This window comes from Chelonia mydas, chromosome 10 (genome assembly GCF_015237465.2).
Source record: "Chelonia mydas isolate rCheMyd1 chromosome 10, rCheMyd1.pri.v2, whole genome shotgun sequence".
Classification (NCBI taxonomy): Eukaryota; Metazoa; Chordata; order Testudines; family Cheloniidae; genus Chelonia; species Chelonia mydas.
This window is the reverse complement of record NC_051250.2, coordinates 40,817,710-40,831,303: the sequence shown is the minus strand read 5'-3', so window position 1 is coordinate 40,831,303 and position 13,594 is coordinate 40,817,710. Positions and strand designations below refer to the sequence as shown.

Here is a 13,594-nt window from a genome sequence, read left to right as displayed (position 1 = left end):
GGGCCGGGGTCCTGGGGGGTGGGGGCATCAAGGAACGTGGGGGGGTTGGATGGGGCAGGAGTCCCGGGGGGCGGGGAACAACCCCCTCATAGGGTGAGGAGGGAACCAGTTAAGATTTTGGCAGCTCATCACTGGCTAGAACCCACTTCATCAGATGTATGAAATAAAAGATACACGAGCAGGTATAAATACATGTAAGGATGTGGGTTGCTTTACCAAGTGTTAGGTCAGTCTAACAAGATAAATCAATTAACAGCAGGATACCAAGGGAGGAGAAATAACTTTTGAATAAAACAGCCAAAGCTCAAGGAAGGAGGTAGCTTGTAGAGTCTGTGGAAAGATTTTTGGTAGATCTGGTGGCGAGTACACATCCCAGAGTCAAAGGTCCTCCTGCCACTAACCCTCCTCTTAGGTAAGCCAGGAAGGACTGATAGATAGCTCAAGCATCTCCACTGATTACAGCTGCAGTAGTATTACATGGGGAGAGATAGCTAGGAACCAAGTCATTTAGGACTTCATAGATCAAAACCAACACCTTAAAACAGCCCCAAGGAAATTAATTGATAGCCGGTGCAGATTACGGATCACAGTTGTGTTTCCAGCTGTTAATATAATTAGTGTTATTTAGAGCAAGATGCATTAATGAAATGCTACAAAATGCTCTGGCATATGCTATACAACGGTTAATATGAACTTCTTCTTTAGCAGGTTAAATACAGCTCACTGTTTAGTACTTCCATAGACTGATATGTAGAGAGGAGAATGGTACTACATGGGTTTTAGATGTAATTGAAAGTTCAATGCGAATGGCACACACAAAGGCACAGTTAAAGTTTACCCTTAACTTTGGCATTTCATGACTTTAGTGTTCAAAGGGGCAGTCAGTTTAAAAATTGCTTCTCCTTGGAATGTTTTGCTTAATATAACTGAAAACTCAAAGCTTCTCCAGGTTTTTCATTTTCTTTTACATGCATTTGACAGCACTGTGTGTACAGTCACTTTCCCCTGCTTGTGAGGGTCTTTTCCACAGCAGCGAAAAACTTTATGGTGTGATTGTAAAAGCACAGGAATAGCCAAGGGACTCCAGGACACTCGTCTGATGCAGAACTAACTGTTTTTGAAGTCAAGTGGATTTCAAGATGTTGGATTTCCTTTATCCAGGTAACCTTAATGGCACACACATGTAAACATTTACATTTAATTTCCTCCCCTAGAAAAGGAAGTGGGAAGAGGGAGAAGAAGAGAAGCATCTCGAGGGCCTTGAGCTTAGTAGCCTTGAAAATAGCGAACAAAACAAGCAAATTCAGTAATCTCAACTCTTTGGCCTATCATTACCAGAATGTCTCTACTGGAGGAGATGATCTTGGGGATTTGAGAAGAGTGGCCAAGCCAAATGAGGACACTTCATGGGAGCCTAAGTTCACTACACTTAATTGTTGACGCATCATTTTAGGTACCCAGTTAATGAGTTTAAGATAATGTCATTACAATGCTTGGAACTTGACCAAATGAAAACCAGTTTCCTCTGGAATAAATCCATGCACTGCTCCTTAGTAAGGACTGTTTTCCATGCCAAATTGCAAGTGTTAAGATTCTGCTGTAACCTCACTAGATAAAGGGTAGAAAAGTGCAATGAATTATGAAAAGCCACCAATAGAAAAGGTGGGACTATAACACAGGCTATTCTAACTCCTAGCCTAGTGTATATTCTGCTAAGCAACGAGAGGTTTGTAAACAGAGAAAAAGACTAGTAAAGAGGAGAAGTTTTTTAAAATTCAAAGTTTATCAGCACACAATGTAACGTTTTGTGGGCTGGTTGAGAGACACCTTGGGACTAGGTTAGAGTTTTATACTGTCACCCATCACTACAGTGAGTATGCATCACTGTGCACCACTTTGTCCCTAGGTGCATTTCTAACAAGCTTAGCAAAGTCTCTGTGCATGCTTTGTAGGCATTTTTACATTCACATAACTTGGCTGAACCAAAGCAGGTTTTCTCAGAACCCAGGGTATGCCTTGCTCCATGTCAGATTGAAACTTACAAGCCTCTGTTGTTTTGATATGATGTTGTTTATTAAAAAAATTTTTTTTAATTAAGACTTTCTGTTCTCCAAGGTATTACTCAGAAATGGTAGAGCTATTTTCACGCAAACTTGGCAAAGAAGTTCACCGTTAGGCTCAGAAATTTTCATCCCAATAGGTGAACATTTGAAGACCACTGAATAATCAATCTGTTATAATGCATCAGCTGCAGTAGTTATTGTTGCATCAGCTACAGTACTCAGGAGCACTGTGTTACCTGTCTGATACACCAGAAGGATTCTCCAGTATTATAAAATGATAGTGAATTATGATATGGACATGGTCACTCCCTACTGCACCCTCTTCACCTGATCCATTACTTGAAAACATCACATCCTTATAGTGAGCAATAAGTTCCTCACTAGGACTCCTTGGGTAGGCTTTTGACAGACAACATTGTAAGCAACTAGTTGTTACGTTAAAGTCTGTTCACCAGTATGTCTTTCATACACCAGCTTCTCCTCTGAAATTGTCCCTCTTCCTTAAAGAGAGGAAGATATAGTGCAAAGAGCTCAAATAAGGATAAAATAAAAACTTACCTTTTCTAAACACTGTACATGCATTAACTAATGAATCTTATCACCAGCATGGAAGGCAGATAACCTAGCTCCTTTCAACTTGGAATTTAACCCAGTGGACACAGCTAGACTAAAATTTCCATAACATTCCTTAATTACATTATGTAACCTCATAAAATACACTGTTAAAAACATTACTGATGCTTTCACCAGAGACCAGGATGCAAAACAGATTACAAGACCAGACTCTTATTTAAATATCAAATAACTGATGAATGACTATAAGAACAATGAAATCAATGTCTCCCTATGGTCATTTGAAGTCAAAATTAAGATCCCTTTAATGTGACATGAAAACCTATCCCTGAATTTGCTCAATCCAACATAGCTTGCCAGATTTAGGAGGACACACTAAGGACTTGGGAGGTTCAGTTTATTTTCCTATGTTGCATGACTGAAGTGTCAGATCTAAAAGCTATAGCAGGGAAGAGAGATGGAACCATGGAACCACTACCAGTTTTACAATGAACGTTTCAAAGATCCAGTAATAACTGTCACCTATTCCATAGCATGAGGAATCAGGGACAAGCAAAGCTAGGAATTAATGTACAGATTCTTCAGAGCTACTGTGAAGGGCCTAATATTTGAGGCGAGAACAGCTGCTCAAATGAGAACTTTTCAGAACTCTTCATGGACTGTGGTGCTTATTTTCTCCCATTGACCTGGTTCCATAAGTTTTACAAGTGGCTTTGAGAACACTCTTACCGTCTGGGACTTCATCTGGCCGCTTCCTCTTCTCATAAACGACTATGATAACGACAAGGATGATAATCTCTGCCAATATCCCCAAGAAGGGCCAGAGAGGGGCCAAGTGGCTGCGCACTCGCAGGATGGTGGTGGCAGAGGCAGAGCCAATTGGATTGGTTGCATTGCACTCATACTCGCCAGGATCCTCACTTATCTGGAGGTTTGTGATACTCAGCTCAGTGTAATTGTCTTTATTTGTAATGAAGAATCGGCCAGAAGAGTTGTTGATTTCCTGTAAAAAGCAGAAAGGGAACAGGGGGATGGGAACTTTGAGTAAGCCCAGGTGACACAAGCTGTTAGGGTATGTCTACACTGCAAAGAAAAATCTGTGGCACCAAGTCTCGGCGCCCAGGTCAACTGACTCAGTGTCGTGCTACAGGGTTAAAAATAGCAGTGTAGACATTCTTGCTTGGGCTGCAGCCCAGACCCTGAAAACTGGCAAGGTGGAGGGGTCTCAAAACTCGGGCTCCAGAGGGAACATCTGCACTGCTATTTTTAGCCCTTATAGTGCAAGCCTCAGTCAGTGAGACTCACTGCCGCAGGTGTTCCCCCCCATCCCCACCATTGCAGAGTAAACATACAGTTTCCATTCAGTCACTGTGCTAGGTGGGAAAATGTAAAGAGATTCTTGTAAAAGTGAAGAGGCTGGTTACTTCAGACTATTCAACAGTTTGAGTCCAATGTTTAAGTGTTCAGTCTTAAAAAGTTCCAAAATATTTACAAAGCTAAAGTCAGTCTCCAGTCACTTAAAATGCAGTTCTGCTCTGAAAGGAATATAAAAATGGCACCTTAAATCAGCAGACTTGCTCATTGCAATGACAAAATCTACATTTTTTTCACTCCTTTTTACTACGGTAAGACCTGCAACACCAACACAGCCATGATCATGTAAACAGAATTCTTTTCTGGCTTGTGTATCAGTGGAATTGTCAAGTCTCAATCATCAACTCTAAGGGCCTGGCTACACTTGCAGATTTTGGGCTTGGCTACACTTGCAAGTTAGAGCGCATTTAAGCAGTCCCGGGCGCCCTAACTCACAATCCATCCACACTGGCAAGGTACTTAGAGTGCCTGGACTCTGCACTTGCAGTGCTCCTGGTAATCCACCTCCAGGAGCAGCATAAAGCTTAGTGTACCTTGGCTGCAATGCCCCGGCATCAGTGTGAACGAGGTGTTGCATTACTGCGCTCTGATCGGCCTCCAGAAACGTCCCATAATCCCCTTAAGTCAAGTGGCCACTCTTGTCATTGTTTTGTAATCGCTGCAGGAATGCGGATATCCCCTTTCAAAGCTCCGTTTTTGACAACCGGCTGCTTATGTGCTCCGGGACAAAGCAAGCCATTAGTGTGGAATGCTGTCTGTGAGAGAGCAAGGCGGGGGGAGGGGGGTCTGCTGCTGTCTGAACTTACAAGACAGCATGGTGAAATGCTTTCGGCCCCCCAAAAACCCAATCTCTCTACCTCCACGTACACACAACACACGCCCGGTCACACACCACGTACACACAACACACTCCCCGTCACACGCCACCGCACCCCCCCCATTTGTAAAGCACGTTGCAGCCACTTGCATGCTGGGATAGCTACCACAATGCACTGCTCTTTGTGGCCATTGCAAGAGCTGCTCATGTAGCCAAGCCAGTGAGCTTGAATCTTGACAGTGTGAACACACTGCAGCACTTTCCCTACTGCGGTCTCCGAGGGCTGGTTTAACTAACAGTGCTCTACATCTGCAAGTGTAGTCATGCCCGTAGAGTGCTGAGAGTTAAACCAGCCCTCGGAGAGTGCTGCAGTCTGTCCACATTGTCAGCTGCAAGCGCACTGGCGTGGCCACATTTGCAGCACTTGCAGTGGCATTGGGAGCGGTGCATTCTGAGCAGCTATCCCACAGAGGACCTCTTCCCTTTCTAGCACTGTGGCTTGTGGGAAGGGGGTGGGGGATGCGGGGCATTCTGGGTCCTGTCCCAATGCCCCATGATGCATCGCTTCACATCCCAGCAATCCCTGTGCTTCTGTCCACATTTGGCGCCATCATTCACATTGTTTGTACCGTGCGCTCTGTCTTCCCTTTCAGACTGCAGGAATGGAGCCCAAACTGCTGAGGAATATGCTAATGAGTCGCACCAGCATGTCACGTTTGGCAGTCAAGTTACTCCTTAAGATACAAACGGACAGCTGGCACTCTCTGTATGGGAAGCTGGACCTGACCGATGACAGCATCCTGGTGGTTATATCCACGTGGTCTAACCTCCATAACATTTGTGAAGGGAAGGGTGAAAGATTCACTCAGGCATGGAACTCAGAGATTCAACTGGAGGCTGAATTTGAACAGCCAGAGAGCAGGGCTATTAGAGGGGCCCAGTGCAGGGCTGCAAGAATTAGGGATGCCTTGAGGGAGCAATTTGAGGCTGAAAGCCACCAGTAATGTTTGGTGCCCTGCATGGGAATGAAGTGCAATGGTTCCAACGTTAGTAGGAATCTGTGTTTGCTATGCTGACTTGCAGTGCCTGTTGGTTTCTGGGGCTAAGGTATCTTTTACTTAATGCAATAATAAAGAATGTTTTCAAAGCCAAAAAAGCCATTTATTTAAAAGAACATTCATTTATTGAAAAGAAACCCAACTGCTTGGGAAACAGAAAGGGCAAGGGGGTGGGGTGGGTAACGGTTCAATCACAGATTTGCGTACGTCCTGTTCTCATACTCAGCCTTCCTGTCTGGAGTGCTGTACAATGAGTGCTGTACTTCAGGCTGGTTAAAATGCATGGTGATCGGGGTTGAGTGCAGTGGGTAAGGGTCGTAGTTTGCAGGGCTGGGTGGTGAAGCTACAGGTGTTGATGGCAGCTGGTGGAGATAAGAACATGGATGTTGCGGAAAGTAGGTTAGAGATGACATGGGGGCACAAGGGAAAGAGTTTTGGGACAAGGGCTGCAGGGGGTGGGTGGGCACGATAGTGCTCCGCCTGCATGGCTACAAGTGCCTGGATCAAGTCCGCTTGGCGCTCCATAATGCTTAGCAGCTGCTCCGCACTTCGGTGCCAGCGCTCCGCATTCTGCTGGCAGAACCTCCTTTCACTCTCCCTCCATTCCTGCACTTTTTTATTTTCATGAAGGGACTGCTGCATTACTTCATGCAGCATGTCTTCTTTGCTTCTACGTGGCCTCTTCCTAATTCTTTGGAGTCTTTCAGCCGGTGATAACATGGATGGCTGAGATCTCAAAGTTGCATCTGTAAAGGCAAAATGCAACACTTAACAGAGGCAGCATTGTTCACTCCAGACAGAGCAATGATTCGCCCGTACTTAAAGATGAGCACAGTCTAAACAATAGCACAATTTGCCCTTTCCAAAGCGGGCGCACATAACCCACAGGAGCCCCAAATGGTGAGTAAGCACAGGGTCAAGCGGGACTGATTGTTTCACTGCTGTACTGTCCTCTGGGGTTCTGTGCCTTGGGGAGAGCCAACAGCTGCAGGGGACCCCTTTACTAAACACTGTCCCCACATTTTCCACAGGAGTTCGTCCTGAAACTGAGGGTGACCTGGGAAGCAAGGAGGGTCTTCTACTACAATGTGACTTCTGCTCTGGCCCATATGCAGCTTGCATGTGTGCAGCAATGGTCCCGCCGCCCCTCACAGCACAGTGGCACTGACATGTTAGCCTGATTGGGACAAGGAGCACAGTAGCTCTCCCAAGGAACCTGTGCAAGCGCATTGCCCAGCTTCTGCATGAGACCTCTGAAGAGATCACTGAGGCCGATTACCGTGATGTGAGAGAGCACATCAACGCCCTATTGTGCATCTGGGCATGCATGCAGCCCTAACCCTCCTCGCCCCAAGAGCCCGCACCAAATAACTTCCTTCCCAAAATAAAAGCCACTTACCGGACACCTCCTCTGGTGTTTGTCCTTCCCCAAGCACCGGCCGCTGCGACTGGCTACCTTCCTCCTGGCTTGAGAACAGCTCCTGGCTGCATGCATCTAGGAATTCCAGGGCGTCTTCCCCCTCCTCAGCACCTTCGCTCCCGCTTTCCTCCTCCTCCCTTGTTGAATTGGACTCGCAAGCGTCCATGTTGGTCCTCAGAGTGGAGGTGGGGTTGCTGCCCAGTATTGCGTCCCGCTCTTTGTAGAAATGGCAGGTCGCAGGAGCAGCACCGGAGCGGCGGTTTGCCTCATGGGCTTTGCGGCATTCCACAGCTCCTTCACTTTAGCCCTGCACTGCAGTGCATCCCGATCATGGCCCATTTCCATCATGTCCCTTGATATCTGCCCGAAGATATCATAATTCCTGCAGCTGGGACTAGACAGCTTCCCCCCTGCTCCCCGAAACACTGATGAGGTCCAGCACCTCGCCATTGCTCCATACGGGGGATCTCCTGGCGTGTGGAAGCATGGTCACCTGGAAAGATTCGCTGACAGCACTCCACAACTTGCTGAGCAAACAGGAAGGGGATTTTCAAAATTCCCATAGAATTTAAAGGGCAGGTCTGACGGTTGGTCACCTTAGGGCAGTGCAGTAGAGTTCAAAGTGAAGCACTGGAATGGGTTACCTAGGGAGGTGGTGGAATCTCCTTCCTTTGAGGTTTTTAAGGTCAGGCTTGACAAAGCCCTGGTGGGGATGATTTAGTTGGGGATTGGTCCTGCTTTGAGCAGGGGGTTGGACTAGCTGACCTCCTGAGGTCCCTTCCAACCCTGATATTCTATGATTCTATGACCAGTGTGGCTAGAACAGGCATTGTGGGACACTTCTGGAGGCTGATCAGAGCGCATTAACAGACCAGGGCGTCCACACTGGCGCTGCAGCACTCCAGCCAGGGCACACCATGCTTTATGCCTCTCCTCGAGATGGACTACCAGGAGCGCTCCAGCTGCGGAGTCCGGGCACTCTACGTGGCTTGCCAGCATGGACGCGTCGTGAGTTAGGGCGCCCAGGGCTGCTTTAATGCTCTCTAACTCACAAGTGTGGCCATGCCCTAAGCAATAAGCTTGCACAGATGGCGCTAAACTTCAGACATTACTACTGATGATGGGAGGGTATATTTGCAGGGCTAGCAGGTAAAACACATTTTGATCTGAAAGTCATGTGAAGCTGCACATTTTTCCCATGCCACTTTCATCAAGTCACTTCTGAGCGTCACCCAGTGGGATGTCTGGACTCATACGACTGTGCTACGTAAAAGAGTTTTTATTCTATGATGCATTTTCTGGGTATCATTCTTCCACCTCACTTTTAAAATGTATGGACCCTATTACTTTGGCTCAGAGTCAACTGAAGTCAATGCACAGCACACAGATTCTCTTAAGTAATTTCCAAATAAGGGTGTCTAGTATACATAAACCCACTCTCAGTTTCAGGGATGAAAGATCTCACTCTAAGGCATTCAAGGCTGCTTCTTAAAATTACGACATCTTGGAAATGGGCCTTTTACCTCAGAGAGTTGAGTTCATGTGCGACTGAGGGTTTGTCTACACTGGCAATTTACAGTGCTGCAACTTTCTCGCTCACGGGTGTGAAAAAACACCCCCCTGAGCGCAGCAAGTTTCAGCGCTGTAAGACGCCAGTGTAGACAGTGCCCCAGCGCTGGGAGCTACGCCCCTCATGAAGGCGACCGTACAAGGCACGTTAAAGTGCTACCGCGGCAGCACTTTAGCGTTGCAAGTGTAGGCTAGCCATTAGGTCACAAGCAAAGTGAGTGTTGTCTCAATCTAGCCCACAGGGTGACTCTGTCCACATTGTAAAGTCAGCTGCAGAACATACAAACACTGGAAGAACTGCAGGTTAGGGTCAAGGTGTCAGGGTATAGTTTGGGGGAAAGGGACCCAGGACTGGAAATACAAGAAACTCTGCAGGTTACTATTCAGGTGCAGATTTGCTTGCACCATGTCCAGTTTGGACTTGATATATCCATTTTTGGTTTTCCTAAGAAATAATTAATGTGGCTTTCACCATCAAAGAGATAGCTGGGAAATTTTCACTTAAAAGAACACATTTATTCCATTACAGGTATATCATGATATTTTCTCTGCTTATAAGCATGTTTCTGACCCACAAGCAATGTGTAAAAGCCAGGACAATCTATAATTTCAACCATTTGTTAAATCTTTTGCCCAAGAGACAAGTATTCACATGGAAAATATGACTGCCAAAGCTCTTTACTGCCACCCTCACAGTGAACTTAATAAATTAGCTTCATAATAAGAAAATCAATCTACATTAGTAGAGATAATGGGAAAATGGACCATTTTGCACTGTTTTGTCTGAGATGCTTTACCCACCATGGAATGGCTTGTGTTACTACTTTTATCACCACCACTGCAACAAAATGCACCTGTACTACAATAGCACAGAATGTGCATAAGATTAAAGCAGCCAGTGACATCAAACATTCATCTTGCATTCTAATATAGAAAGGAATGACTAAGCTTAGCTGTAGCTTCTCACATGTGAATGCCAAAGATAATTTCTTTACATAGTATAAGTGGAAAATTGGATTTCCAGGGTATCTGGAGAACCTGCTTAAAATGAAAGCAAATGATAAAATGCTGATGAGATTTTTTTCTGGAATTGGTATTCTTGCCCATTAAACACAGATTTGAAGGGACTCTGAGAATGTGTCCTGTTCCAGTTGCCCACTGCAAATTACACCATCCTTCCACGTTCTTGGCAGTTCACTTAGTGGTCACACCCAGCAGCAGTGTAACAAGCAGCTTTGCTTGCATTGGAATGGAGGATATAAAAAAAGGAGACCATTTTAGAAAGCTTTAAATATTTCAGCTACTAACTTTAAAGGTAAGCAGAATTACTTATTTCATTATTAAACAAATCATTTCAGCTCCAGTTCAGTAGATTCAAACAGACCTCTCTCCCTCCCCCACCCCAATCAGTTTTTCAAAGAAGTTACAAAAGGCATTAGAGCGCCCAAACACTGGGAACAAATAAGAATTCCAGTTCTCTCGCCTATCAGAAGCTTCAGCAGGTTAATTCAGGCTTGCATACTGACATTATGGCCCTCACTCACCACAAATACTCCATTGACCTTCTTGCGCCACACCCAGTCGGGGTGGGGGAAGCCCACAGACTTGCAATACATGACTGCCTCCTGCCCTTCATTTTTGTTCTCACTTCGCTTGTGGACAGTGATATCAGGAATAGCTACAAAACACAAACAGAAGTTTTGCATTTACAAACCATTCCTTTCAAAAGTGATATCAAGCTCAGAGAGCTTGAACAGATATTATAAAATGCACAAAGAAGTGGACACCTACCCTTCCAAGCCAAGTCCAACTTACAAAATGTAAATCACATAAAATAGTAAACTCCCACATCTGCCCCAGTTAAGAAGTTCAGGCTGTAAAGACTGTGGGTGGGGTGGGGCGGGGCGAGGCGAATGGATGGGATATGAAGGAGGAGTCTCAGCTTCAGTGTTGAGGACTACTTACAGTCACATTCATCATCTTCTGATTAGGCCCCTTCCCTATTAAGGGAAGAGACTTATAAGGCTGAAGTTCCGACACTGATCTCAACTGCAGCAGGATCACACACAAATCAATTCCAGTTGTCCTGCAGGGGCTTTCAGATTTAGGGACAGATTTACAAGTTCTCAGAATAGTCTCCCGTCTGGTGGAACATCTATAATTGAGGATTCTGAATGGATTTAGTCTGCTTTGAACTCTAATTTGCAGGAGTTCAGGGTCATGCCAAGCTAGCTGAAAAGCAAATTTCCCAAGGCTTGAAGCAAGATCTTGGATTTGACCTGAGACCAAGATATAGGAACCTGGCTGCTGTTCAGACTCCTGCCACCCAAGTGAGGACTTGTTACATCATAATAGGGATGGGCTTAGAAAAACAAGTGAAAAGAATTCTAACCACCACCATTAAACAGACATGATTTAGAGACTTCTCACTCTTACATGGGGTGGTACCTGCAGTATAGAAGAGCTTGCAGATACTGGAATCTCTCCTTTATCTTGGGGTTCTCCCATCCATCCTACTCATAAGCCTACATTCCACAGGAGGTCATGGATAAGCGTGGGAACTATGTACACAGAATGGGGCCTTTACACTGGAACACACCATGCTGGCATGCATTTGTTTATAAATAATACTGTTGTCATCGCTTTGCCAGTTTTGCCACTGCAGCCTGTTGCACTATAATACCTTGAGAGATTAGAATGGATCAATGGACTGCCTGAGCTGAACCTTCACTTAGCAGATGGGTTAGTATGCTGCAGTGACCACCACCTTTAAGAGCCATTCCCTTTCTAGCCTGCTAATGATGTCACACGTGGCCTGCCATGTGACTGCTGGGCAGTGAACTGTTAATCCAGTCAAAGTTCAAGCCAAGTGCTCCAGCAACAGACCCCAGACACTGGAAATTATTCCAGGGCTCATTCAATGCCAAAGCTTCCTTTGCCACTCTCCACTTTGCTCAAATGAGCACTGGACAGTCATCCTTACAGAAGGAAAGGAAGAAAATCTGTGTTCATTACAGCACACGTGCAGATGAAAATTAGTTTGGGAAGCCAGATAAATTTGATTATTCAAGTCAGTCCAGCAAATGGAATAAACAAGACCTCCAAAACGACTGATCAATAGAGGCTGAATCCTCCCTTTGCTGGCAAATAATTGCATCATGCCATTTACTGTGAAACTACTTCTCAGCCAGAATGAGAAGTTCATGGTCTCAACATGACAGTTATTTTGCATTGTTTCAGAGTAGCAGCCGTGTTAGTCTGTATCCGCAAAAAGAACAGGAGTACTTGTGGCACCTTAGAAGCTAACAAATTTATTTGAGCATAAGCTTTCATGAGCTACAGCTCACTTCATTGGATGCATGCAGTAGAAAATACAGCGGGGAGATTTTATATACAAAGAGAACATGAAACTATGGGTGTTACCATACACGCTGTAATGAGAGTGATCAGGTAAGGTGAGCTATTACCAGCAGGAGAGAAAAAAAACCTTTTGTAGTGATACTCAAGGTGGGCCATTTCCAGCAGTTGACAAGAACGTGTGAGGAGGCGGGGGGGGGCGGGGGGTAAACAAGGGGAAATAGTTTTACTTTGTGTAATGACACATCCACTCCCAGTCTTTATTCAAGCCTCAGTTAATTGTGTCCAGTTTGCAAATTAATTCCAATTCAGCAGTCTCTCGTTGGAGTCTGTTTTTAAAGTTTTTTTGTTGAAGAATTGCCACTTTTAGGTCTGTAATCGAGTGACCAAAGAGATTGAAGTGTTCTCCGACTGGTTTTTGAATGTTATAATTCTTGACGTCTGATTTGTGTCCATTTATTCTTTTACGTAGAGACTGTCCAGTTTGGCCAATGTACCAACGTGATATATGCCATCATGTGCCAGCAATGCCCCTCTGCCATGTACATTGGCCAAAGTGGCCGCACTCGGAGCACCGCTCCTGGCTCCTCGCCTGAAGTCCTGGCTGCTGACCCAGCGTTCCATTGCTGGCCCCACGCCTGCCCCCAGCTATGGCCACAACCTCTGCTCCCTCCCCTCCCTCCCCCCAGTCAAGGCCCCACTCCCAGCCCCGGTTCTGGGGGCAGGATGCAGATAGGGGCAAAGAGGGGGGGGGGGGGGAGACAAGGTGGGGAGACAAGGTAAAAGTTTGGGGACCACAGAGTTAACCTGAAAAAGGCTTACTCTCTAATAGAGGAATACTGGCAACTGGATTTTTTTTTTTTAATTGACTAATATGAAAAAATTCCAGAAGTTTCTGGTAGATCCCCATTTTAACCAGTAAGCTCTGAGAATTTAAAAACAATCCTGTAAAATAGTAAAGAGGTTTTCAGCTCTGATTTCAATTTAGTGGTCTGTTCAGCAGGGGAAAATTGATTATCCATGATAAACCATGAGACAGACTACATCCAAAGGACAGTCAAATGCACAAAACAAACTAAAGAAATAAAGGAGTTAGCAACATTTTTCTCCCTCAATTATAGTGATTCTAGCTGTTACCTGAGACTATGATACGCACTAGACTTTCAGACAAATGGGGTTTACATGCTGAGGGTCTCTAAACAGCTAAGGGAAAGCTACCTTCGTGCTCTGCACTGCCATGTGGGGAAACTAGGTTCACTGCCCACTTACTGTAGCCTCCAGCAGGAATGAGGCACTTGCTCAGCAACAGTCTTTATTACTGGATGGGACACCAGTTTTTATTAGCAGAGTTCTGAAAGGGGGT

At 45.3% G+C, this 13,594-nt stretch overlaps 1 protein-coding gene across 2 annotated transcripts in view; it reads right to left on the bottom strand.

Annotated features, from left to right (window-relative positions):
* Window positions 1–13,594, bottom strand: part of NPTN (neuroplastin) — a 105,056-nt gene that overhangs the window by 9,462 nt on the left and 82,000 nt on the right. For both annotated transcript variants that reach the window (XM_037910356.2, XM_037910357.2), the window contains exons 4-5: window positions 10,419–10,552; window positions 3,366–3,639 (exon numbers count right to left, since the gene is read on the bottom strand). In XM_037910356.2, coding sequence (XP_037766284.1) covers window positions 3,366–3,639; window positions 10,419–10,552 — 408 coding nt within the window. The remainder of the gene's footprint in view (window positions 1–3,365; window positions 3,640–10,418; window positions 10,553–13,594) is intronic.